The sequence below is a fragment of the Mirounga angustirostris genome, unplaced genomic scaffold (assembly GCF_029215605.1).
Source record: "Mirounga angustirostris isolate CCGP_5_RB_7025 unplaced genomic scaffold, mMirAng1.0.hap1 SCAF_6, whole genome shotgun sequence".
In the NCBI taxonomy this organism is placed as follows: domain Eukaryota; kingdom Metazoa; phylum Chordata; class Mammalia; order Carnivora; family Phocidae; genus Mirounga; species Mirounga angustirostris.
This window is the reverse complement of record NW_026991714.1, coordinates 144,063,633-144,090,955: the sequence shown is the minus strand read 5'-3', so window position 1 is coordinate 144,090,955 and position 27,323 is coordinate 144,063,633. Positions and strand designations below refer to the sequence as shown.

General features: G+C 49.4%; 1 protein-coding gene across 1 annotated transcript in view; it reads right to left on the bottom strand.

The window, feature by feature from the left end:
* Positions 1 to 11,314: 11,314 nt before the first annotated feature.
* The window catches only part of PLPP4 (phospholipid phosphatase 4), a 115,681-nt gene continuing 99,672 nt past the window's right edge, over positions 11,315 to 27,323 (bottom strand). Inside the window, exons 6-7 of the mRNA XM_045876311.3 lie at positions 21,722 to 21,892; positions 11,315 to 11,863 (exon numbers count right to left, since the gene is read on the bottom strand). Coding sequence (XP_045732267.1) covers positions 11,664 to 11,863; positions 21,722 to 21,892 — 371 coding nt within the window. The 3' untranslated portion in view covers positions 11,315 to 11,663. The remainder of the gene's footprint in view (positions 11,864 to 21,721; positions 21,893 to 27,323) is intronic.

Here is a 27,323-nt window from a genome sequence, read left to right as displayed (position 1 = left end):
TTTTTCCCTTCTTTGTCTGTGTTTTGTTACAGGCTCCAGCTGGGAACCTGGAAGGGTAGAAGGGAAAGATTTCCCCTTCCCCTACAAGCCTGATAGTCACCTTGAGAGTTAAACAGGGCAGGAATCAATGCCATTCTACAGGTAAGAAGATGAGGCTTGTCCAGGCTCACACCGCCATCTTGGATCCTCTAGTGCTTGAGGAATCCATCTCAGAGAGATTGAAGAGATTGAAGGTCTGCTCTGCTGATACCTATCAGCCAAAACTATTTGCATATTAAGGACTCCTGCCCTCTTACTATTTTGTATAGCTCAGTCTCACACTCTAAGCCTATTTGAAGCTGTTGTCCCTCATCCCTCCTGAGGAACCAAATCGTAAGGTAGCCAAAGGGCCTTTGAATATGCCCAGACCAATGGAGACCTAGAGTTTATGTAGCTGCCCTCTGTAAGTTTATGAGCCAACTTCTTTGCTTCAGTGTCTTCTCTTTTCTTTTATTCTTCTTTTTCATTTCTTTGTCACTCACTCGCAGTGTTCCAAAGGAGGGAAGATGTGTTTGTGAACTGTGTTGAGAGTACAAGAGTGCACACAACCCAACCCTGCCCTATCTTCTCCCTGATGTGACTCGGATTGTTGATTGGTCTTCTGTGAACCTCAGATCATTCCCTTTAAGAGTTAAGCCACTGCATTTAACAATGTCCAGTTTGTAATCATGGCTTGTACCCAATGTCGTTAAAGGTGGAGAAGAGGCTACGCCCTATGTCCATGGGATTCAGAGAAGGACAGAACTTCAGAAATCATCTGGTTCAAAGCTTTGCTGTTGGTGGTTGCTAAGAGTTCCTTTTTCTAAGATTAGTCAGTAAGAAATAGAAAAAAGAAGAGCCAGTATTTCTCAGGTACTTGTCAGGTGTCAAGCACCTTTTTGACGTGCATTACATGCATTGTTTACTTGATTCTCAGAGTAACCCTCTCTGGTGAATACTGTCATCACCGCCATTTCACAGATGGGCAAACTGAGGGGAAGAGAATCTAGGTAACTTGCCCAAGGCCACATGGTAGGGCTGGGATATAAATCTGTGGGTATGAGTCTGTGTTTGAGCAAAGATCACAATGATTCTAGAGCTGTCGCTCTTACTCACCCACTCAGCTACACTTTTCCAACAAAACCAGGACTGAGCTCACAAATATATGTGGAGTAAGGGACAATACTCTGAAGAGTGAAAAAATTACCTACCTATACAGTGCTAATGAGCACACATCTTCCATCTTAGTCTGGGTGAGACTTGGAAGTTACAAACTTAAATGGGCAAGACATGTCAAGTTACTTTATTTTCTTTAAATCTTTAATTAATTTTGACTCTGAGTGTCTACCCCAATCCTCCCGGCCTGACTGGCTCAGCGAATTGGGGGCCTATCCCTACCCAGCATTCTGGAAAGGCTCGGGGTCTTCCATGGAGAACATCTGAGAGGGTCTCATAGTTGCTCCAATATCTGCAGATCCATTCACAGCCCAAACCCACGTGATTACTCAGATGCAGAAATTCTGCTTTCTTGCCACTCTTGTATGCATCCATCTTTGTTGAGGTTGAGGGCTCCCAGGCATAGGGGTCCCTCCTCTCTAGGCAGACCACCCAGCTAAACCTCCACTTCCCTCCCGCATTACCCAGAAGGTCCTCTTCCCCTCACTGAGCCCATCACGGTTCGCAGTCGCCTCCCCAGTATGAGCAACACAAGCACTGGAATGTTTTGTGTCCAGATGTCTCCTGAAGCCTAAGTCAGAGCTTGGCACACAGACTTCTGCGCCTCCCAGAAGGCCCTTCCTGCCTCTCTAACCCCCAGACTATGCCTGCAGCACGATCCTCACCGTGACCTCAGGCCGTCAAGAAAAGCAGGTTCTCGGGCGCCTGGGTGGCTCAGTTGGTTAAGCAACTGCCTTCGGCTCAGGTCATGATCCTGGAGTCCCTGGATGAGTCCCACATCGGGCTCCCTGCTCAGCAGGGAGCCTGCTTCTCCCTCTGACCCTCCCCCATCTCATGTGCTCTCTCTCTCTCTCATTCTCTCTGGCTCAAATAAATAAATAAAATCTTTAAAAAAAAAAAAAAAGAAAGAAAAGCAGGTTCTCAGGGGCTGGGGGAGAGAGGGATCCAGAAAATGGGATGGCAAAGGCTCTCATTCTTTCTAGTTCTTCAGCAGCAAAGACAGAACCCAAACTAATATCTCAGTAAATCACCCTACCCTTCATGGACCAGCCAACGAGCATTCAGCACTATTTACCCATCTTCTAGCTGTTGGAAAAAAAGACACAAGTGTGAAGGTCATTTACAGCTTTCAAAGGTCTTTCTTTCTGAAATGACAAAGTTTGAGAGGTTCCTCTCTCCAGTCCCAGGATAATGAGAACATTCGCATACTTAAAGGGATTTTTACTCTCCGCAGCGCTGTTTTGTTCTACACAAGAACACAGCTTTCAGGGTGCCTGGGTGGCTCAGTTGGTTAAGCGACTGCCTTCGGCTCAGGTCATGATCCTGGAGTCCCTGGATCGAGTCCCGCATCGGGCTCCCTGCTCAGCGGGGAGTCTGCTTCTCCCTCTGACCCTCCTCCCTCTCATGCTCTCTGTCTCTCATTCTCTCTCTCGCAAATAAATAAAATCTTAAAAAAAAAAAAGAACACAGCTTTCAGTGTGGGGGAGGCTGATGAAGTTCCCCGCAGCATGCCAAGCTCATCGCCCATCAGCACATGTGGCCGGATAAAGTGGCTAGGGAGAGAGAGAGAGAGAGAGAGAGGAACATCAAGAGGCAGAGACATGCTGCCAGAAGCGGGGAGAGAGATGACAGAGTGGACAGAGGGTGGCAGTCAAAGACACACAGCGATACACAGAGTCCCGGAAAAGATACTTCTGAAGGACACAGAGACAGAGAAGGAACCGCTAAAAAAGAAAACAGCAAGAGTTCGAACACACCAGAGCTGAACTGCAAATTAGCTGTTCTGTTATTCCCCAAAGTTAACTAATTTTGCATTAAAGCGGTAGCTACGCCATTGAGGCAACTTAGAAAAAATGATTTCATTTAATGGGCTGTCTTACGGCAAACCCGCTTCACGGCTCAGCCACTTAGAGAAAGAATATCATTGCTATGCCCTGCTGGCCCACATTGTCCAGATGCTCGCCCCCCTGTGTTTCGGACTCGCCTGCTCACAGCTCTATGGGTGCCAGATTAAAGCTGCACTGGCCTCTCCTTTCCTGACCTTTCTAGCCAATGCCTCTTGCTGTGCAGATATGTTTTAATCAACCAGCCTACAGCTCAGAGTGTGAAACAGCTTCTTGAAAGATCTCTGTAAATCAAATTCTAATAAATTAAATGACGATGGATTGGGGTGTTTGCTTTATAAATTAGTGTGATGGTCAATACTTAACTAAGAAAAGAAGGCTTTAGTCAAGTTGGTTGGTTTGCTTTGTTTAAGGTAAATAACTCCTTCTAGGTGTCTGGATTTGGTTGCTATGTTGTCAGTTTTGGCATCTGTCTCCACAGCCCAAAAGAGAAGGCTTTGAACCTTCTGAAGCATCTTCAGAGAATAACCATTCCAAGAAGGAAGGGCAAGTAGATGTTTATTCAGGAAGGCTCTTGGGGAACTATGGAGTCACTGAAATGATGCGGGACCAAGAATCAGGAACTCTCTTACTTTTAGCTGTGTCACCTTGAGTAGGTAACCAAACCTTGATGAGCCAACCTTATAGACAACAGTGAGGAAAAAACAAGAAGAGGTGCCCACTCATTAATTCAGCAACAGGTCAAGGACCCCCTCTGTACCAGGCTGTGCCAGGCGGTGAGGACAGAACTGAGGAGACAGAGGGGAATCTCTGCTCCCATGAGAGCCACACTTTGGTGAGGGCAGAAAGGGGGGACAAAATATTTGTTGGGTAGGGCTGCGGGAACCCAGACTACAATGTGGGTGCCCTAACAGACATGCCTTGTCTCACACACAGTTCTGAAGTTGGAAGTCTGAGGTCGAGGTATCTGCAGAGTTGGTTCTTTCTGAGGGCTGGGGGGGGGGGAAGGATGTGTTCCAGGCCTCTCTCCTCGGCCTGCAGATAGCCCTCTCCATGTGGTCTCCCCTCTGTGTATGTCTGTCTCCAAACTTGGCCCCCTTACAAGGAAGGACACCTGTCCTATTGGATGAGGGCCCACCCTTTTGACCTCGTTTTAACTCGATTATCTCTGTAAAGACCCTGTCTCCAAGTAAGGTCAACTTCTAAGGTACTGGGGTTAGGACTTCAGAATACACATTTTGAGGGACACAATTCAACGTATAAGAATATATGGTTGTGACGTGAAGGAACTAAATAAGAAAATACGGGAGAAAAATAAGGGTGTGTGTGGTAGAGTTGGGGGGGATGGCTCGGCAAGTGAGCTCTGAGGAGGGGGCGTCTGAGCCGAGCCCTGAAGAGAGAGGCAGGGAGGAGCTGAGGCAGAGCTGAGGGTGCAGAGGGCACGTGGGGGCAGAGGCAAGACCCCGTCCAGCTAGTTACTGAACGGAGAGGAAGCCTCATCCTAGGCAAAGGGGTGAGATGGGCAATGAGGCGGGTGAATCTCAAAACTGGAAGTCAGAAACAAAAGGCAACGTACTGTGTGATGGGATTTAGCTGACGTTGTATAAAAGGTAAGAGTTTAATGGAAAGCAGATCCGTGGTCACCTGGCACGAGGGACAGGAGGAGGGCGTGGGGAGCAGAGGGCCAAGAAGAAGCTTCTGGGATGAGGAAGCTGTTCTAAATCTTGATTGTGGCGGTTACACAACTGTCTACAATGATCAAAATTCAACAAGCTGCACGCTTAATATCGGGGAAGTTTCTTCTATGTAAATAATACCTTAATGAAAAGGAACACACACGCGCGCACATGCACGCACGCACGGGGTGCGCACTTGGCTCCTGAGTGGAACGTGGACTGGGGACGGAGAGGAACATGACAACAGGGAGAGAGCAGCTTGCACTAAGGTGGCAACAGTGCAGGTGGCGAGGAGTGGATGTGGGGCGTAGTTTGAGAGTAGGTCCAAGAAGAGTGGCTGAAGGATCTGACGAGGGGAATGGGAGGAAGGAAACCAGTAGGACGATGTCTGGGGGTCTGGCTGAGGCAGGCGAGCTGAGAGCAGTCCCACAGCATGAACACACAGCACGGACTGCGAAATACCAACCCCACATCAAACATCCTCATTTCGGAGACCCCTCCCTCCCGGGGTGGAGGACACCCCAAGAACAGCCCCATAGGCTAGTCTCCTCTCCACTCTGTCCATCAGGGGGAAAGGAGACAGAAGCAGGGGCTTCCGCTGGAGGCACCTGAGGATCGCTCACAGGTGAGGGTTCACCGCATACTGTAATTCAGGAGCTCTGGGGTAACACCTAGCGATCGGTAATCAGATGGACAGAGAAACCATCTCCACCCACCTGCACCCCATGTGCAGGTAACATGAGGACCTGGAAAAAGGGAACAGTGGCCCCTGTCCCTCTACACCCCTGTCACGCCACCATCTACAGTTGAACCAGAGATCAGACTCAGGCTGTCTTTACCTGAAGCCAGTGGGCTGGGCAAGCTCCGAACCCCCAATGCCTCTCTGGTCCAGATACGCCGAGTCATTTCCCCATGCCTGGTGCTCAGGCCACCTGCTGAGAACACCTGTAGGGGACACTGGTTCTTCTGGAGATGGGCATCTGCCCCAAGGGGCCATCAGTGAGCCCTGAGGGTGAGACTACGGTACAACAGCCCAGCCTGAGCCTATGACTTAGGCCCCAGGAAATCCGGATGCGAGGCTGGGAGTAAGCTGAGGCTGGAAATGGGGGAATGGAGCCCAGAGAGGGGCCCCTCAGGGCATGCAAGACAGGATCTCGGCCTCTCCCCTGGGTGGATGACCGGGATGGTTGCCCAGGTATTTGTTTTCCCTCCCACAGGGTCTCAAGCCCTGGGTCACCTGAGGCCTGCCCTGCCCAGCATTGCTCCAAGGGTAGAGACAGTGCTCAGTGGGCTGGGAGGCCCTCGGGCCAGGGCCAGTTAGCTGTAGCCTGGAAAGCTCTCTCCTGGCTCCTCTGACCCCAGCCTGGATCCTCGGCTTGGGCTGTTTGTCCCCCCGGCCCCCACTTCTCCCCAAATTTCCATCCCCTAGTGATTTCCCAGCTTCCTCTTCCCCTGCATATCACTGTCCTAGGAACATATGCTGCTTCTGGAACAAAAGTCTATTGATGAGGTTCTAAGGGACTGCAAAACGTGAAGAAGGCGATGCAGTGAAGGAAGGGGGCCCTATTTTGTTTCGCGCTGTTCGTTCATTCAGCAAACTCCCCCTGAGCCTCTACTCCGTGCCGGGTGCGTTCTAGAGCTGGGGACACAGAGGACTCAGAGGCTGTCACCCTCGAGGCACACAGTCTGCAGAGGAGGGACCTGTCATAAGCTGCTGCCGAAGGAAAGCGGCAGTGGCCGGACACACAGCAGCCGAGCCTCTGTGTTTACCCTGCTCCCTCCCGAACCTCCGTGACAGTGACCGAGAAGCCACAGACCAGCCTCCCCTCCAAGGGGGCCCGAGAGGAGGAGACCGCAGAAGAGAGGTCGAGCTCAGCGGTATTCTGGAAGCTAAGCATTCGGATGGACAACAACGTCAGCCCTCCCTGTTCTGACACGCACCCGCAGGGGAGCCGCTGATGGGGACACTGGGGAGGCTGGAGTCTCCACCCAGGCGGAGACTGCTGGGTTCAAATCCTCCCTCGCCGTGTGATACAGCTCAGGTTTCAGAACCTCTCTGGGCCTCCCTTTCCCCACCAGCACAGCGGGGTGGCAACGGAGCCTCTCCCACAAAGCTGCCCTGCATGCGGCTGAGAGAACGCGGGGGCCGCCCGGGGCAGCCCTGGACACAGTGAGCGCTCGGGGAGTGGGAGCCAGGGATGCTGTTACTCTTCACTCCCTCCGCTCCAAGGGTTTTCCTGCAGCCGTTGTCTCAAGCCCCTCCTGGCCCACCCCCCTGAGCCCGTGGCCCCCGGTCACCTGGCACTGAGCCCTCCAGGACCACCCCCACCCCCATCCCCACCCAGAGTCGGAGTTTCCCTCCGGGCCTTGATGGCTGTCCTGCCCTACAAGGGCGGTCAGCGGCCAGAGACACAAGGAAAGCAGGTCAGGCTTGTCTGAGGAGCAGTCATGGCAGAAAGGGATCATCTCGTGAGGGAGGAAGCAGGACACCCCAGTCACAGTGGTGCGCAGACGTCACCAGCTAGATGGACTTCCCTGAGTGCAGATTTTAGGCTGGACAAGACCCCCAACTTCTGGGCTGAGGAATCCTGGCTCAGCTCTTTGGGTAGTGAGACACCCCTTCCCCTGAGAACCTGCTTCCCTGCCTCTCTCTGGTCATCCGCCTATGGCCGGCCGCTCTGGAAGTCCATCTGGCAACTTGGAGGCTCCTGGGGAAAGAAAGCACTTGCTAGCCCAGCCCTCAGGGCCTCCTGTGGCCTCCAGGCCACCTCTGCTTTCTCTGCTTCTCCCGGAATCTGAGGCGTCCGGTCCCCAGGAGCCTGGCCCTTCCTCCTGCACAGATACAGCACTGTCCATGCTTCAGCAGCGCCACAAGGAGCACAGCTCTGCTGTCACCCAGGCATGGATGCCAAGGTCTTCCCTTTGCAAGCTGTGTGACCTTTGGCAGATGGTTTGCCTTCTCTGATCCCCAGTTTGTTCATCTATAGAGTGGTAGGAATTGTATGAATGACCCCGCTATTACCCATTATACAGTATCCAAGTGCTCTTCAAATCATGGCATTAGGTTCTTCGAGCAAAGGTCATATTCTAGGAAGCAACCTCTGGGCGAGGAGAGTTCAGGGTGTAGAATTCATCGAGCAAAGATTTTAAACAAAACTGGTCACCGTGTGAGAAAGACATCTGATGCTCTTTTTCAGGAAAATCCACTCATGTGGAACATCCCACGCTTCACACAACACAGTGACAGCCCACACTGGACAACGGCAACCAACACTTACTGAGCACCTACTATGTACCAAGCCCTGCACTAAGTAAGCACTTCCTGTACATGCTTTCCTCATTTAATCCTCACAAAACCCCGATCTTACCCATGAGGACACTGAGTCTTTAAAGGGGTTTGTGACCTGTTCGCAGAGGTGTTTGAGCTAGACTTGAACCCAAGCACAGCCCAGAGCCGACTCTTACCTGTTATGTGTGTGGAACTTAATACAGTGTCGTGTGGGCACCTGTTCAAGTCAGCCTCAAATAGGCGACCCCTCTTCAGTTTAAATTTCCCCTCTGAGCTGTCAGCAGCGAGCCCTGAGTCCAGGTGTCCTTCTTGGGTCCAGGTGCAGATGTAGAGTAACGTGGCAGTCCAGGATGGCCAGCTGAAGATCAGAATGTTCTCTGAAGTCGTTTCAGGCAGCAGCAGGCCCAGGTGAGGCCTATGAAAACACTGCACCTTCAGACAATCTCCAGTGTGTGGTGTGGGGGGGGGGAGGGCAGGAAGGAGCCGGCGGGGGGGGGGGGGGGGTTGTACAAATGCATAGTAAAGGGGGTCTGACTCTCATTTTAACATAAGGCTGGGCTGCCCACTTCACAAAACTCCCCTTTCACTGAAGCCAGTGCTGCCCTCTCTGCAGACACATCCCCCTCTCTAGCTCAAGGTTATCCTCTGCACCTGGCACACAGGTACAAGAACTATTTTGCCAGAGTTGTTTCCATGTGAACCAGAACACTGCGCAATCCTTAAGAAGCTCCCGAGCCTTTGAGTCTTTCTGTGGCTTTTTCTAATTCCACGCTTTTCTCTAATAATCCCACGTGCTCCCTGCCCCTTTCTGATTCCTCTCCCTTCCTGGGGGGGGGGGGGGGGAGGGGAGGGCGGGGGCCACACGTCTCTCACTCCCCACCAACCCGACGCTGCCTTTGCATCAGGCCGGTCCTCCTTTCCCACTGCAGCAACATATGACTTATTGTGAGCACCTCTAGGACATACGAATTCTTATAAAAACCAACAGTGAAATTTACTGTAATATTAATTCAAGCTTCGTAGAGTGAAGATCCGGTCTCCCTAAGAGGAGACCCTACTTCTCAGTTTCTTTTATAAATTTAATAAACCCCTACTGGTCAAGCTGCTATCAGCTGGGTTTTTTACTACTTGCATCCTAAAGCATCTCAGTGGAAATAGCTTTCTGATGTAAAATCAAGCATTTTTACATGAGAATGCAGATTCTTGACTTCTCTTGAAAAATCAGAAGACCTGGCAACTCTGGGCTTGTCTTCCTACCTGGCAGCAACCTGGAACTAAAGAGAGCCAGCGCCTTTTACCTGGGGCGCGTGCTCTTTCGTTGCGCAAGCCTCCCACCACTCCCGACATCCTGACCTGCTCCCTCAGGTCATTCCTCCACTAGTCCCTCCAGGTATCTGACCTGTGCCTGCTGATCTCTGATTTGATCTGAGCAGGTTCACTCAGTGAAGGAAGAAGCATCTCTTGGACCACAACTACCAGGGTGCCACCTGCTTGGCCAGTGAGCCTGCATTAATAACCCCTCATGTCCAGAAGAGATCGGGGCAGGCAGAAATGCCTCCATTCAGTGCCATTTCGTTAGTGCATTATGGTGTTACTTTGCCTTCACGTTAGGAGAGCACGAAATTAACATATATGGATCCACGAAAACACTCTTCTTCTGTGAAGTGACCCAGTGAATTATGGCTCCTAAGAATCCTGCCATAGCTTCATGTTATCGTGTCCTTTGTCACTTTATAATTTAACGAAAGCTTTGACATGGCCCGTGGAGTAGGACTTTCCATTCAATTATCAGCATTAATAATGCTCTGTTCTTTTTTACTTTTCAGAATCCCTTCATTGATCTGTAAATAGAAGTATTTATATTAAATTTATGTTTCGTGGCCCAGAATTTTAAGTCCTCAGTAATGAATTGTAACTCTCACTTTTGTCCTGCTTGCCAAGCAGAGCTCTGGTAAGTACAGAATCAAAGAAGTATTTGAACTATAGCGGGTGGTTTTGATTTTGGGTTTTTTGTTGTTGTTGTTGTTGTTGAAATAGTAGCAAAGGATCCTTTTCCTGCATTTTTATATTTGACTATTTTTGAAAATTATAAATGTTTAGTTGAATCAGAATATTTAATTTTCTAGTTTTATATGAATTTTAGCTCTGGATTTTAAAATTATGTCTTATAAATGGCTATGATTTAGCTTCTGAAGTATATCACATCTGTTTTCAAAGTTGCTTATGGGTGTTACTGCTTTAATTTTTAGAAATCAAGAGTCTGACTTTGGATGAAAGCCAACTCAAGCCCTCCGTCCCCCCACCCCACAGGGGGAGGGTCTCCCCACAGCTCTGCACTGAGCCCGGTTTGGAAGGACTGCAGCCTGAGAGGGGTGAGCACAGGGGCTCACTTGTAAAAGGTCTTCACAAGGTGGTGTGTGCACTCCAGGGCTGAGCTCCCACAGTGTAGACAGCGGATCAGAAATACCCTGGCCGGTCTCCCTGGCGCCCCCAGCCCAGAGCTACTCAGGCAGACAATTTGTACAGCTGCATGAGTCTTTCTGGAGACTATGACAGCAGCTGCTGCAAGGTGACACAAAATGCCCCCTGCCCTTCACAGCAGGCCCAGGGACCTGGAGAACCACGTGTGTGTCTGCTCAGAACCAAATGGAGGGAAGGCTCACTGCCTTGAAAAGAACAAAGTGGCCAAGGAGCAAGCAGCGTGCTCTGCTCTCAGGCTGACGAGGGCTCTCGACCGGCTGAGCCAGAACAGGGCATTCCTGATTCTGTCCCTGTCCTTTCTACCAGAGCCCTGCTACCACGCTGAAACGCCACCCGCCAGACCGGAGACGGAAGGCGCCACTGTTCGAAGAAGACGACTTCTCGCAGAGTCCTGCAAAACTCAGGTCCTAGAGGGCCAAACTCCTCCCCGGAAGCTGCTGCTTACTTCCAGAGGCCACCCAGCCATTCCCTGGGAAGAACACCGTGCCCCCCCGGCCAGGAGACAACCGCAGAGACCTCCTCTCCATCCTGGCCCTCGGGCTTCTTTGTTTCCAGTGTATTTGGTGAAAGCCTCTGTGTGCTCTCCTTCGTCTCATTTCCTTCTAAATCCAATGACTCAAAAACCCTGGAAATACTAAGGCAGTAGCCTCAACTTCAGCTCCACTTCAGGGGCATATGCCCTGGTAAGCTGACCTTTCGGAAAGCATCCAAAGCTCAGCACCTGGAATGATCTACGGCCAGAGCTGGCTTTGGACCCGCTCCCCACCCCAGCCTCGGCTGTGACACACCCCACGTCTCTGAAGGACTCTTGCTGCCTTGGACAGCCGACACCAGGTGGGAGGTTTTATTATGTTTTACGACCATGAAAACATAGGACGGTGGCTGTTAACAGTGAACATTGCAGGTAAAGGAACGGACCAAGTTACACCCGCCCTGTCCTTGCGGCTTCCTTCCATATGTCTCTCTGAGATTCTTCCTGCGTCCTTCCTTTGCAAATTCAAGAAAGTTGAGAAGACACATTTAAAGTAGCAGGAATACCACCAGCAAAATGGAAGCAGAAGGAGAATTTTGAGAAACAACGGATGAGAAACACACTACAGAAAACCTCTTCTGCTGTGTTACGATGCCGGGGTGGAAGAGCGTGCCCTGGGCTCAACGTCCATCCTCCTGAGGCCCTAGTCATACAGGGCCTTCGGTGATACCTTCCAGGGGCATGCTGGGCACACTGTCAGCTGTGGGCCGCTCGTCTTTCTTCAGCGACGTCGGGACCCGGAGGCTGACGTAGGGTTTGTGACAAGCTGTGTTGGCCAAAGGAGGATAGTGCTGTCTGTAGCAAATATATGCAAAAATGAGGCCAATGACTCCACCAACAAAAGAATCTAGGCAGAAAGAGCAAAATGGGAGAAGTGTGTTACAACGCATTCAAATGTGGCCAGTTACATTTTCTAGAAAGCACTCTTCTCACCTACTGCAGCGAGTGGTCTGCTTGCTGGACCCCCTTGAGAGACTAAAGGAAAGAGAAACCACGCTGGAGGTATAGATCTTGGTGGCCTCTGCAGATCTTTTCATTTCTGGGACGAAAAGATCCCCTGAACATGTTTCCTTGATTTGCTCTTAAGTCCTTAATATGTACCTGCGCATCGCATGAACTCAGATTTGCATTCTTGAATTCTAAAATCTCTTCTAGAATCTGGAAGAAATCCAGCCATCTCTATAGGATCTAGATACCCTGGTGTGGGGCTGTGATTTCTTGTTCTTCAGCAAGTTCCCGCTGGAGGCCTGCAGTACAGCAGCTGGTGAGCTACTGAAACTCATCGGGTGTGCGGGTCTCTGCCTCGAAAGTCATTTCCCAGGGAAGAAATACACTTTGGAGTCACAAAGTAAAGAAAACATTTTATTGTACACCAGGATTGGCAACTCAACAGATTTCTGCTCTGAGAATCCCAATCCCTCCAACATCTCATCAAGTTGGGGGATAGAGGGGGGCATCTGCAGGCAGAACAGCTCTCTCCACCGGGGGTGGGGGGGCAGCCCCTTGCCCAAGAAGGCATTCAGCTGATGCCCAACAGAGACCCCATGAAAGCAGCCCGCCCCAACAACCCTCATTTTGTATGTGCATGTATATGTGCATGTTGGTGCTTTCAACTGTGTCTATGGATTATTCTTGCCAGGAAGATTCTAGCACAATGGAAAACCTCCCCTAACAAAAGAAATTCAGGACTCTTTTGAAGGTTGCTATCATGCTGAACTGTCAATCTCCAATCTTGTTGGATTCCATATACCTCTTAGAGGCAAATAGCATCATGAATTCCTGAGTGGGGTTGCAAGGCCTAGTTTTTTTTCTTCTTTTTTAAATTTTATTTTATTTAAATTCAATTAATTAACATATAGTGTATTATTAGTTTCAGAGGTAGAGTTCAGGGATTCATCAGGTGCAGATAACACCCAGTGCTCATTCCATCAAGTGCCCTCCTTAATGCCCGTCACCCAGCTACCCCATCCCCCCCCACCCACCTCCCCTCCAGCAGCCCTCAGTTTGTTCCTTAGAGTTAAGAGTCTCTTATGGTTTGTCTCCCTCTCTGATTTCACAGGATTTCACTCATACGTGGAATTTAAGAAACAAAACAGGGGATCATAGGGGGAGGGAGGGAAAAATAAAATAAGACAAGGCATAATTAACGGGATTAAATCGAGTTCCTTAAAAGGAGAAGCTCTTCACATCGCCTGTGGCCCGCAGCCTATAAAAACGTGCCAGGACTCAAGGGTTCAAGGTCGGAGAGTTGCACTGTTGTTTTGTTCTCTAACCCCAGGGAACAGCCCCATGGGGCATGATTTTTTATTAGAGTCTGAAATGATCCATGACATCTGCATTTGAGCCACTGACTTACTGAACAGACCAAAGAGCAAAACCTACAAATAATGTCCTTCGGCTGGCAATTTTCTGGGGTACAGCATCTCATCAGGTGCACCACTGACCACAGGACATCGAATCGTCCTGAGCAAATGTTCTCCAGGCTTACTGATGGGGCAGCATCCAAGGGCAAGGCGAGTCCTGCCCATGCTGTTTTCCACTGAACGGAAAGAGGGGAACGTAGTATCACAGGTCCACCAGCATCATCAGAAATAACAAGGGCAATGCAAGGTCCAGGCAAGCCACCTTCTCAGCAAAGTCATGTGGGGCTTTATTACAAAGGTGGAGAACAAGATCCAAAAAAATGACTTACTTTATGAGAGAGACAGTCATCAAGTGCCTCAAGTGGGTTATTGTTATTTTGATGAAATCATACTCACATCCTGTCGGGCCTGTGCTGACAGAAGAGCAGGCAGGAGACAGGCAGGCCTTTATTAAGGGAAAAAACGCTTGGGATTGACTTTACCCTAAATATGGCAGCATGGGACTGGAGGGTTCAAAAGGGGAATAAACGGATCTCGGTGTCCCTGAAGTACAAGATACTGGGGAGTCTCCTCACTCAGCATCAGTGCCATTCCATTCCACCCACATCTGTGTTCCACACGGGTATCAGGTGCCCAGCAGGACGTCTGGCTCTAGGGCACAAGGCTGAACAAAACAGACCTCACAGTCCTCAGGGGCCAGAAGGACACTAATGACAGCCTTATCAGTGAGCCCCAGCCGTGGTACACGCCACGAAGGGGAAGCGTGGGTCTGAGAGACCACCCAGTGGAGTAGCCTGGGCTACTCCAGTCGGACCAGGCGAGTTTCACGGAGGACGAGCCCCGCCAGGCCAGCCGTGCAGGATAAGCAGGGGTGAGCCAGGGGAAGTGGGAAGTGGAGACAGGGGGGACACCTGTAGTCTTCCAGGCAGAGGAAAGAAGGAAGGGGCTTGGCAAATTTGGGAAGCGGAAGGAAGGACCATCTTTTACCAGAGGGTTGGTGTCTTTATGATTCTATAGGACAGGAGTTGACCATCAGGTAGTCCATGTACCCTCAAGCTCTGTGGAAGCCTCAGCATGGGCCAGAGACCCTGCTGGCTTTCGGGGAGACTGTCTGTGCACACTTCTTCGCCCATACCTACCACTCGGTGCTGACCCCCCTTAACAGCCTTCCTCAACTTCGTTTTCCAGAGCCCAGCAGTTATTACTCAGTAAATGTCTGGTGAACTGAGATGCACTAAAGCATCGACAACACCAACCACAAAAAGCCCTACATTGTGTGATCCCATGTATATGCAGCGCCCAGAATAAGGAAATCCGTGGAGAAAGAAAGAAAGATTAGTGGTTGCCAGGGGCTGGGGTTGGAGTTTCTTTTTGGGGTGAAGAAAATTTCCTGGAATTAGTGATAATGGTTGGCACAACCCTGAATATACTAAAACCCACTGAGTTGTGCACCTTAAAAGGGATGAATTCTAAGTTACGAATTATACCTCAACAAAGTAGGGGGAAGGAAACAACACTAGATGGGCTCCAATGGTAGTAGAAAGAGGGACAGACTTTGAATCAGGCAACCTGAATTTGAATCTTATTTGTAAAATGGGCAGGACCCCCACCCCCTTCTCATGAGGTCAAAGGACAGGAGAGGATCTCACCGGGTCTGGAACACGGAAGTGCAGGTACGTACTGGCCATGCTCACCTGCTGCGGTACAAACCAGCACATCTTCTGGAGATATGCTGTCAAGTCCCCTGGGGGAATACATCCCTCTCTGTCACCATGGCAACATCCAATATCACTGAGCTGGCCTAACTTGGGAACTTGTATCCCTTGGGCTCTATGACCCAGGACTCTACGGTAAAAATCAGCTCTGACAAACTCAACAACCCCACATGATTGTTTCTGTTCCTTTCATTCTACTACTAGTGAAGCTTTCTGTTTTTGTAACTTTGAGTTTCTATGAAAGAACTTCCATAGCACAGAGGATACACGATCTATCTGGTGTACTGGGAGCTGGAAGGGCGGCCGCCATGTCTGTCTTCTTCAACACCACACATCCAGGGGAGAATATGCCTGGGACACAGGCACGAGAGACAAAAGGACTGAATGAATGTTTAAAGTCTAATTTTTTTTGTTCATTTTTAAAGGGAAAGAACTTGCAGAGGAAAGGTTAATTTTAATAACCCTCCCCCCCAAATTTTAATAAAACCAGTGTGAAGAAAAAGATGATACTAGTAAGAAAGAAACATGATTTAGTAAGACTCATTCATTCATTCACTCATTCAACACATTTATTGGGCACTGTTAGGAGTTGAATTGTGTCCCCCCCACCCTGCAAAAAAGATAAGCCTAAGTCCTAACCCCAGTACTTCAGAATTTGGCCTCCTTTGGATACAGAGTCTGTACGGGGGTCATCAAGTTAAAATGAGGTCATGAGGGTGGGCTCTCATCTCATATGACTGGAGACACACCCACAGAGGGACGATGATGTGAAGAAACACAAGGAAAACACTGGAGGCGGAGATTGGAGTGATGGTGCCATAAGCCAAGGAACATCTGGGGCAACTAGAAGCTGGAAGAGGCACAGGAGGATCTTTTCCCTACAGGTGTCAGAGGAAGTGTGGCCCTTCTCACACCTTGATTTCGGACTTCTAGCCTCCAGGACTGTGAGACAATTTCTATTGTTCTAAGCCACTGGGTCTGTGGAACTTTGTTATAGAGTCTGAGGGAACTAACACAAGTACCTACGATGTGCCCTGCCAACAAGAGACGAAAATCCCTGCCCGCATGGAGACTGGACTCTAGTGCAGAGTTCCCCAACTATGAACTGCGCGAACTATTTTGTTCCATATTGTCCATAGCTGTTTCCACATTACTATAGCCAAATCCGGGAGTTGCAACAGAGACTGCACAGCCCCCACAAAGCCCAAGATATTTATTGTCTGACCCTTTACAGAAAAAGTTTGCAGACTTCTGTTCTAGTGGATAAGGACAGACAGTAATCAATACACCATAAACCACTCGGTCCGTTAGACGGTGATGCATGAGTAAGGTGAGAGCGATAGGGAGTGCGGAAGAAGGGCTGCAGTTCCAAGAGTGGTCATCACAAGACGTCCTCACCCAGAAGGTAACACTTGAGCCAAAGTTAGGAGGGGGAAGGGAAGGAGGCACACCTACAGAGGGAGTCGGATTCTGGAAATATTTTGAACAGAGAGCCCGCAAGAGAATCCAGAGAAAATGAGAGAAGGTAGAGGAGAGAAGGATGGGAGTGACGTGAAGTCAGCTGGTCATCAATGAGCCTTGTGAGCAGCCAACATCCATCTTCCCTGGGAACTTAGCAACAGGGGAAGACCAGGGCTAACCTAGAGGCAGAGGGGGCAGAGGGCCTGACTCATGCTCTCTTTGGCCTGGCCCAAAGCGCCGTCCAATGGGTTCTGAGGGAGGAGGCAGGTGATGGGAGTGCTGCAGACAGCCCCAGCCCTCCTGTGGGGATGCCTAAAGTAGGAAGGCAGAGGTGGGCGGACTCCTAAGTCATCGAGGCTGAGAGGCTCCCAGACCCTGAGCAACGTTCGGCAGCTGATAATGAATGTGAATACAGACCCTGCCACAGAGGGCAGCCGACGGTGGAGGGAAAATGAGTTGAAATCAGTTCACTCCAGACCAAGAATATCCGTGGGAGAATATCAATGTTTCTGTTTTACTCAAGGCTGGTGGGATTCTGGTAGGAACAGTAATATAGTTCCAAGGGCTCCTTTTCAACTCACTTTGCTCAGAAAATCTAGAGACTGCTTCTGACAGCCCAAGGAAACACCTGGTTAACAGAGTGTGTCCCTCAACTCTGTGTGTGTGTGTGTGTGTGTGTGTGTAGAGGGGCAGGGGTAGCAGCCTCTTCCTGGCTCTTTAGTGTGGCACATGAACCATCAGCAAAGTGTCCCCTGCCCCCAACCACCTCATCTGCAGGGCTGATAATCTCCTGAAGTCTGGTAACTACACAAAAATTCATTTCAAATCACAAACCCTTTCCCAGCCCAGTCAGGGAAACATGGCGAAGGCAGTGGCAGTCCCCTTGAACAGTTCAGCCCAGTCAAATATGGCATCTGTGACTGCCATGGATGCTTTCTAAGCTTGGGTTGCGTGGGAATGAAGGACCGTTTCCTCCCTTGAGATCCATTTTTCTGTTATTACATTCAGAGGGAGATGCTCTTTCTTAGAGAGAAAACCCACACAAGCACCCAGAGCTGCTTAAAATGACATTATGATTATAGAAACCAGTGTTGGTCGGAAGATTACCTCCAAAGGTGGAGTCACATGAGGAAAGCCTGGATCCAGATATAGGAATTTGAGGACCAGAACGACCTCACGATTATGTCCATTCATATAACAAACAATACATTCCTGCCACTCCCGTAATTCTTCACTGACTAGAAATCATAAACACACAAGTCTATGAGTTGAGGGAGACGTGAGCTCAGTAAGCACATTTTTCTCCACATACGCTTTTCTTAGATGGGAAATTCCACAAGTTTTAACTCTTGAAAACACATGGCTAATCACAAAGGGCAACCTCTTTGTGGGGTGCTGGGCCTGGCAGTTAGCATCACCCATGAAACTCTGTAGCTCTCAGTTGACCTGAAAGCGGGCATGTCACAAAGACATGGAGACTCTCAGCCACATACAGACTCAGGACCCATCTAGCTGGCTTTATTTCTGCAGAAGTCCTGCTAAATATTTCACATGCCCCCTCCTGCCATGGCCTGTGCTCTCCATTTTCTTCACTTAATAAAACAACAGGCTTGTCTGTTTGGAGTGGAGCTAGGAAGGCAGAAAAGACAAGAAGGGTGTTGATAACAGAAAATAACCATGATAATGGAAAGAGGGAGGCATTTGGGATTATGGGCTATTTACTGGATAAGAATATATAATCGAGTAATTGGATGTACTTCTATATTAGACGCAGTTGTGTAAGTCAAAATCGAAATGGAGTCATAAAAATCTCATAATACTAATGTTGTTAACTAAAGTCTATAATGAGAGGGATCTGGGTTTTGCTGATGCCTATGGGGCTCTGCATGGATTATCATCATGACAGGTGGCGTCTGCCCATGGTCATTGGACAGCTCAGTCTGTGAAGAAAAACAACTTATTTAAATCTCCATCAGGCATCCTGCCTCAAACACCCACCCACACTGTCCATCCCTTCTCTAAGCTGGAAACCTGGGAGGCCTCCCTGACTACTCCCTTAATGAGTGAGTGTTCAAAGAATAAAATGTCCCACTCATTGAACACTGCTGCTTCTTAACATGTAATAAGGGGGGAAAAAGATGGCGCCGAGGTACACCTTAGATCAGGTTTTCTCAGCCTCAGCAGTAGCCATCTGGGGCTGGGTAGGTCTTTGTTGTGAGGGAGGCGCTGTCTTGTACGTTGTAAGAGGTTTAGGAGCATCCCTGGCTTCTCCCCACCAGGTGCCAGGAGCAACCACCAATACCACCAGCCCTCAGTTGTACAAACCAAAAAGATATGTGCAGATAATGCCAAATGTCCCCTGGAGGTACAGTCACCCCCTGTTGAGACCACTGGCGTAGATAGTGACCGATGGTCTCATAAAAGGGAATTCGGGCAAAATGAGCCAGACTCCTTTCAGGGCCCATTAAAGAGTCCGAGGAGAAGGCGCACTCGTCTCCTGGCTGCTTCTGGGGGTATAAACAGAATAGATGACATGGGTGAACTGGTACTTGGGCCACATCAAAGACCTGTAACACCCCACGTACACTCGTTTTTGCCTGTGGGAGTCTACCACACCTCAAGTCTGGCCCTAAACATCACTGAACATCAAGTCTCTTGCTTTGCTTTCCTATCACCCCACAGAGCATTCATATTCTCCCTCTACTGCTCCCAGTTCCTTCCTCTGCCCGCTGGATGAGACGGGGCCGGAGCCCCCTTGGCGGCAGGCCTTCAGTGCCCCAGCTGCGTCATGCGTCCGCCACCTCCATAAAGCCTGGGACTGTGACTCTTCATCCTTTCGTGATGTGCCAGCCACAGCAAGGTAATGAGTAAAAAATCAATCAGGGCCAAAAGTATTTAAGAGAGGTCAATCTCATGTCTGAGGGTTTCAGGACGAGATCACTACACAAAGGCTCCTCTGGCCTTCCAAGATAAAGCAACACTCTACTCAAATATGAAACCCTTCATCATTTCTCAAATCCCAAGTGACTGAATAAAAGTGCAAACCAGGGACTCACAGCTAAAAAACAGACCATGTTCCAAAAACATGTCTGCCTCTAAATCAGTTGTTTGGGAAACACAACCCATCCTTCTCTAGAAACAATGCACGAAGCAACAACAATACCAGTTTGCATTTGTGTAATATGTTTTCATTTACAAAGTACATTCAGATCCATTATTCCATTTAGTCTATAAAACAGCATGTGAAATATTGGGGGATTATTGTTCCCAAGTTCAGAAGAAGAAACTACAGCTCACAAGGGATAAATGACAAGCAGTCCATAAAACACCAGCCAGCTTGTAATATTCTTCATGGGGAAATGCCCTCCTCATCTGGGTGATAATGATTCTGCTGGAAAATAGTCCCGGGTGCGGTGGGTATGCCTTGGTCCTCTGGCTCAGCAGCTCTGCCCCTGCTTCCCTCCCGTGATGGAGCTTTGTGTTATCTAGAACTTCATCCAAGTCATTGATAAAAGTAGATCACAAGGGAGGGCACAGGGCTCAGCATTATGGCTTCTAGTGACCGCCCCCATTAGGAGGACCTCAAGACCCTGATCAGCACCTGACGCACCCACCTGTCCAGACCATGCATCAGTCTCTCTTTCCCCTGAACCCCTGGCTCTAAGCTCAAAGCTCCTGCTAGAAAGGAGTTCATAAAGCCCAGAGCATGAGCTCCAAGAGGCTGGTGGGTGGAGCTGAGGCCAGGGAAGGAGCAGGAGAAGCTGGAGAAGTACGAGGAGGAGCAGGAGGCGCCAGAAAAGGTGGGGAGAATATGTCCCCAGCTAGGAGCACCCCTCACCTCTGGCCTCATCTGCTACGTCACTACCACTGGAATAAACATCTGGGAAGAGGTGAGAAGTGTGCAGGATCACAAGGCAGCTGGCTTCGGAGACAGAAAAGGGGGGAGGAGGGGAACTGCATGGGGGCAGCAAGAAACAGGCAAGCGAGAGGAGGGGCAGGCCACGGGCTGATCGTGGAAAGCCATTCGGATCCCAGGAAAACTGGATTTGGGCACATGTAATTCAGTCTGTTTGCTTAAAGTTGACACACTGGAGCTCTTCCCTAAAGCTGCTCAGACTTCATCAGAAATAACCGACTTGGGGCGCCTGGGTGGCTCAGATGGTTAAGCGTCTGCCTTCGGCTCAGGTCATGATCCCGGGGTCCTGGGATCGAGTCCCGCATCAGGCTCTCTGCTCCTTGGGAGCCTGGTTCTCCCTCTGCCTCTCTCTCTCTCTCTCTCTCTGTCTCTCATGAATAAATAAATAAAATCTTTAAAAAAAAAAATTATTCAACTTAAAAAAAAAAAAAAAAAGAAATAACCGACTTGCCTGTTAATGCAGACTCCTGGCCACCACTCCAGACCCACCCCCAGAGCTGGCCTCCTATCTCAGGGTGGCCTGGTCAAGGTGATCTGAGGATCGCCCTGTGCGAAACATGGCCCTACATCCTGTGCTCCTGGAGGGCTCATGTCCCATGGGCATCACTTCTGTCTCTCCTCCCTGTTTGCTGGGGCAGGTGCTGTTTGACGTTCAGGCAGGCCGGGACCGCAGCTTATCTGCCGGAGGACATGGCGTGGCGTAGTGTTATTCCAGTCCCTCATTTGTTGTGTGCTATTTTCACTTTTCTCAGATACTCCAGGAGTCATACATACAGGTAAGCCTCACAACAGCCTCCCAGCAGCAGCTCAGAAGAACGCTGCTGGCATTGATCCCTGGGCTGCCCCTGTCCTTTGGAAGCGCATCTGTGGTGAGAAATATGTCCTTGTGTGATGGATGGGAGATGTGCAAGCAGCCAAACACCACTTGGCACCAAGTCTGAAGACTGAGGCAAGTGATCTAGCAGGGAAATCACAGTTGGGTCTGAGGCCAAGAGTCTGCCTTCCTGCCGGGACCTGAGCACAGAGGAGGAGGAGGGACTTCAGTTCTACCCCCAGTAAGGGCAGTATGGGGGTCAGAGCTCACACGAACAGGCTTGTTTTCTTTAAAACGATATCTGCTGTTATTTCAGCCTACTCTGGTGTGAAGGTGGGCACCGGGTTCTCCCTGAACAGGCACCTTTCTATACCCATCGCTGCAGGAGAGTGTCAGACTACCGTGAGGACTAGGCAGGCCCTGGGCCGGGACTCACCTTGCCAGTGGTGCTTGTAGTCACACATACGGGACAGGGCAATCATCATGGCGCAGTAAAGGGGCAAGATGGCGGCACAGAGCCGCCAACTCTTCCCCCGCCCGCTCTCAGTGAAGCAATGCAGCTTGCCCGCCAAGTAGAACGTCGTGAAGCCGAGGCCAGAAAAGGCAACTGCCAAAGAGAAACAGAAGGTGTTACGCTAGCAGGTGGTGAGTGGCAGGGACACAGCACATCCTGGGCATCCTGTCTACCATCTCGCACACCCCAGGGCCAAGGCATTTGGGCACCAGGCACCGTCTAGGCAAGAATGACCTTCCAGGCTGTGTGTGATCAAAATGTATTCTATTTCCTTCCCTCCTTCCTTCCTTCCTTCCATCCGTCCTTCCTTCCTTCCTTCTGTCCATCTGTCCTTCCTTCCTTCCTTCCCTCCCTCCCTGCCTCCCTCCCTCCCTCCCTCCTTCCTTCCTTCCTTCCTTCCTTCATTCCACAATGATTAATGGGTATCTACTGTATGCTACACGGTCATTGCTCTAGGTGGGGAATAACAAAGTGCCTCCGATGCGGTCTCTGTGACAAGGGGCTCAAGGTCCGGTTGAAAGAGACATAGCCATGTGTAGAGAGGATTTTAATATAATGTGTTGGGTTCTATAAGAAAAAAGTGTGTACAGAACATAAGACTGTGATGACTGCTGAGATGTGAAGAGTGAGGGAAAGAAGAGATTCGGGGCTTGGGGGCGCTCAGTAAGATGGGTCCAGCACAACTATGGAGGAATGAGTTTGATGGAGAGGTTGGCAGTGACAGATGCCTTGTTTTCTCCTAAAAATCATGGTTCTTGATCTTTAGAATTGCAGAGACAACTCATGACTATGTTAAATCCATTGTCGAAAGTGTGGAGGTTGGGTGCAGCATATGTAATTCCCAGACTTCTCACACGGTCAAGTTTAAACACAGCTGGAACTCAGTGAGATTCAAAGCAGATCTTCTGTGGGTTTAGAATGGTCTGCAACCCTGGCTACCCATGGAGTAGGAAGGTGAAAACCTGAAAAACCTAGGAAGCTTTACAAAATCCTGGTAGCCAGGTCTCACTGCCGTACATTCTGTTGGTGCTGGTCTACTGGTCTGGAGCGTGTGTGTGCGTGAGTGTGAGTGTGTATATGGACAGTATATGTGTGTGCGCATATGTACACGCGTGTGCTCGCCGAGTGATTCTAACACCAGCCGGGACTGAGCTTCCGACACTCGTTGAAGCTACAGCCCCTGCCTTCTCTAGACACCAGCCTAACCAAAGCCTTCCTCTTGGTGAGAAAGTACTCCTGAGGGGCAGACTCCTTGGTAACCCGCCCACACAGAGGCTTGGTAACACCGGTCTTGCAAATACTCCGGAGGCCAGTCTACTGGCGACTTGGAGAGACTGCCTCAGCCCACCCAGCAGCCTCAGCATCCCTGAGTTAGTTACAGATGCAGAAAGTCAGGCCTGCCCGGACCTGCTGAGTTAGACTCTGCATCTCGCAAGGTCCACGAGAGACATGTGTATACTCTCCACTCTGAGGGCCTGGCCTAAAACACAATCATCCTCTTTATATATATATATATATGATATATCACCCTCTTCACCTTAGGGAAATAATCCAAAAACATGGAGAGCTCTAGAAGATATTCTGGTCGAGTTATTTATAATCATAGAACAATGCAAGATGATGAATGCAGAGGCACAGAGTAGCAAACTGTGATATTTCCATTCAGGGGACTACGACGCACCCATGAAAATCACAGTGCTCACATAGCGCTACGGACAATCCTCACAGTACCATGTTAAGGGAAAAAAGCAGGACCTCAAATTGTAGGTTCAAGATAATCATGGCTATAGCACATAAAAATGAATAAACTGCAGCTTTATCAAATTATCTCTGATAATGTGTCTTTCTTTTTAGATAGAGACAGAGAGAGCAAGTAGGGGTGGGGAGGGACAAGGGGGAGGGAGAGAGAATCTTCAGCAGGCTCCACGCCCAGAGTGGAGTCTGACGCGGGGTTGGATCCCACGACACTGAGATCCTGACCGGAGCCTAAATCAAGAGTCAGATGCTTGGGGCGGCTGGGTGGCTCAGCCGTTAAGCGTCTGCCTTTGGCTCAGGTCACGATCCCAGTGTCCTGGGATCGAGTCCCACATCGGGCTCCCTGCTCGGCGGGAAGCCTTTTTCTCCCTCTCCCACTCCTGCTGCTTGTGTTCCTGCTCTCGCTATCTCTGTCTCTGTCAAATAAATAAAATCTTTAAAAAAAAAAAAAAAAAGAGATGCTTAACCGACAGAGCCACCCAGGTGCCCCAATAATGTGTCTTCTTAAAAGAGATCCCCCAGGTACAAACATAAACTTATGCCAAAGTAGAAAGCTTTCAACAACCAAGTTAAAGAAGGTAAGAGGGTGTTTCCCCCCCCCCTTTTTAAACAGAAGATTAAATCAGGTTTATCTCAGGAATAAAAATGAAGCACTTAAACATTTTTGAATAATGATTAGCACTTAAATAAACAGCAAAGCTGTGCCAATACATATTAAATATTCTGTTTAAAAGAAGAATATGTAAGGAGCTTCATTGTTCAGGGCTGTTCTACATTTTTGCTATGATGGAAGGTTTTTAAGTGATTTACGGGCATTTGAAAGTGGCCCCATTTGGCCACCATCCTAGCAAGCACAATGGGTTCTTAATTTCGTGTCCTTACCCACGTTGCTCTGCTTCTTCTATTCATTTACACCCTCCCCTGAGGTAGCAGAATGGGAGGGGGAGGCTGGACAGTTGGCTCTGGTGGGTACTGGCCTCATCCTGAATTCTTATGGAGGAGTAATGGAATTCATTCAAACCAGACAGCTTAGCAAGTCTATCTGGCTAATTATACTGAATGTGGGAGCATAAAAGAACTGTCCTGGGGCTGTGTGGGGTTATGGATGAAAGTCTCCAAGATTTCAATCCGAGAGGCAGCCCTAAGTGTTGCCAAACTGGCATCTCTTGGGAAAAAAAGAACAATAACAAAAAAAGGAAGTCAATGAGTACAGCGTGGATGAGGAGCAGGAATTTGGTCTGTGTCCCCATAAAAAAAATTGGTTCGGACACTTTAACACAGACAAGTTCCAGCTCAAGCAGCCAATGCCACCTGAGCCTCGAGGCACAAGACAGGCAAGGGAAGGGGCCGCTGAAAACTCCAGGGTCAAGACCTGGGGTGGGTAGCTCAAGGCCAGACCCTCAGACTGCACTAGATCACCTCCTCGTCCCACCCCCAGAACTCGAATTTGGCCGGCTTTGGCAGCAGCAACTCATTCTTTGGAGAGCAGGTAAAATGTACTCTCTGTCATGCCCTGGGACCACTGCAGCCCTCCAAAGTGTGGGAACGTCTGTTTCTTTGAAGAGGAGCGGGGAATCAAAAAGGCATTTTGAAAGGCTGGCTTTACCAGTTTAGATCCTGCGGGCATCCAGCAGCAGCTGCCGTTCTGCATATTCTGCTGGGCCTTTGGGCAATGTTTTTAAAGCCGCACATGACAGGCTCCAAATTCATGCCAACCCTTATGCTTGTCACTTTCTCAGTGACATTTATACAGCTGTTGAGCCAGCAGAATGTCCTCTGGCAAAGGGCTTCTGAGGCTCTGCCTTGTGGCCTGGACACCATGGGCACTTTGCATTCCTGCTTTCCCGAATACTGTCCGAATTAGAACTAGGCTCTCCCAAACCGCACTGAATTCATAGGATCCCACATTTTGTTCTTCCACCTCCTCCTGTGAGGCTGGGGATTGGGGACCAGGATGTAATCTCCCGGGAGCTGTCCAGCTCTCAGATGCTGGGGCTCACCAAGGCTCAGATCCCATTCAACTGGGAGAAAAAGAAAGCAGGGAAGTTTTTAAAGAAAGCCTTCCCAAGGCTAGCCAAGCAACACCCTATTCTCTTCTCAAAGAAACGTGCACTGGGGGCCCTGCAGAGCTGAAAAACCTTTTATGCTCATGTGGAACAGGTGAGGCCCTGTTCATTCTGTCTGCCTCTTCCCTTAGACACAGCCCCCGCTTCCAGCATGATTCAGAAATGGAACTGAGAGCAGAGCAGTCAAGCCAGTGGACATTTCAGAAGATGGAGATCATACAATAGGGGAAGTGTGTTCATACTTTGCTAACATCATGAAAAGCAGAAATATGACTAGAACACTCCCAAGCCAGTAGGCGAGAGGATGCCAAGATTCTCCCTGTCCCTAGGGATCCGAGCTCGTCTATTTGCTCTCCAGAGTTTGAAATACACACAGCTCGCTCACAGTGATCTACGGGGAAGAGCATATGCCCCCTGTTTTCAGAGCCTGTAGCAGGTTTTCTGAGCTAGAAACAGCTGACTGTAAATATTTCTATGTTGATCTGTTTGTGAATAGCAAAGATGTTCCTGGAGCCTGTAAGCTAGGAAGCAGATGAAGAATGATTTTCCCACCCTGTTTCTGGCACTTTCAATGCTCACTTCTGGCACTGTCGTCAATGAGAGGGGATAAGCAAAGCATCACAGTCCAAGCCGCTGGCCCAGGACCTGACACGAGGCACCTCCCCTGTGCGGGGCTCTCTGCCTGCTGGGGATTTTGAAAGGGAATCACTGGTTCTTCTCTCCGGCTTCATAGATGAATTGCCACAGGTTTACAACTCTCTCTTTGCAAAGAAAGTTCTAATTGTGGAGCTAGCTTAGGTGAAATAATGTGGTTTGCTTCCCCACCCACCCACCCCTCATTGACTTTTAAAGCAAGTAGAAAACCTTTGGACCCCAACGATTGCTAGAAATAAGAAAACTGGCATGCACACACACAAAGCTTTCAAAATAAAATGAGAGAATAATCAGGGGGACAGATCCTGCTTTGCGTGTTGTGTTTTTCACTTTTGCTAATTATAATGAATTTCTCCAAACTGATCATTCCAGGCACCAAAAATGGAATTGTACCCTGATGAGGTAATCTGAACAAAGTTTCCATTTTATGATGCTCAAACAGCTAGTATTTTCTTCTCCAAGAGCGAGAAGAGCAATACCAGATGGCTGAATAAATCTTAATACCACAGGGGGTTTTAAGAATGTCAGTGTATCTCTACAAGACCATCCAAAACCAGGACGTGGGAACGAGCATGTCTGGTCAGTACGGGACACTCCTTACAAGGACAGTGCTCCCAGCAGTCAGAGATCTGGGTTCTCATCATGGCTCTGTCATTAACTGAATACATGACCTTGGGCAAGTCACTTTCCCTCTCTGGGCCACAGTTTGTTCTGTAAAATGAGAGACTGAACCACGGGGGCCCCCAAGTCATGCCGACAGGGGTCAGGCAGATAGGGAACAGGAGTGAAGTAAGTGGATATTAGAGGCACCTTTTTGCACAAGCAGAAAACCCTCCTGGTCTATCTCCTATTACTCCACTGTTGCTAGACACTCAGATAAGAAATACTTCGCTTTCTGAAAAAAATCAATGGCTCATTTGTGATGGTAAATGACAACTAACACCTGGCTTCACTATGGGGCAATAACTGGGAGTGGTAAGGACTGGGGAGCACCTGCCTGTTTAAAGATGCAGCTGGTGTCTGCCCTATAGAAATGTGGGCTCTGTGTT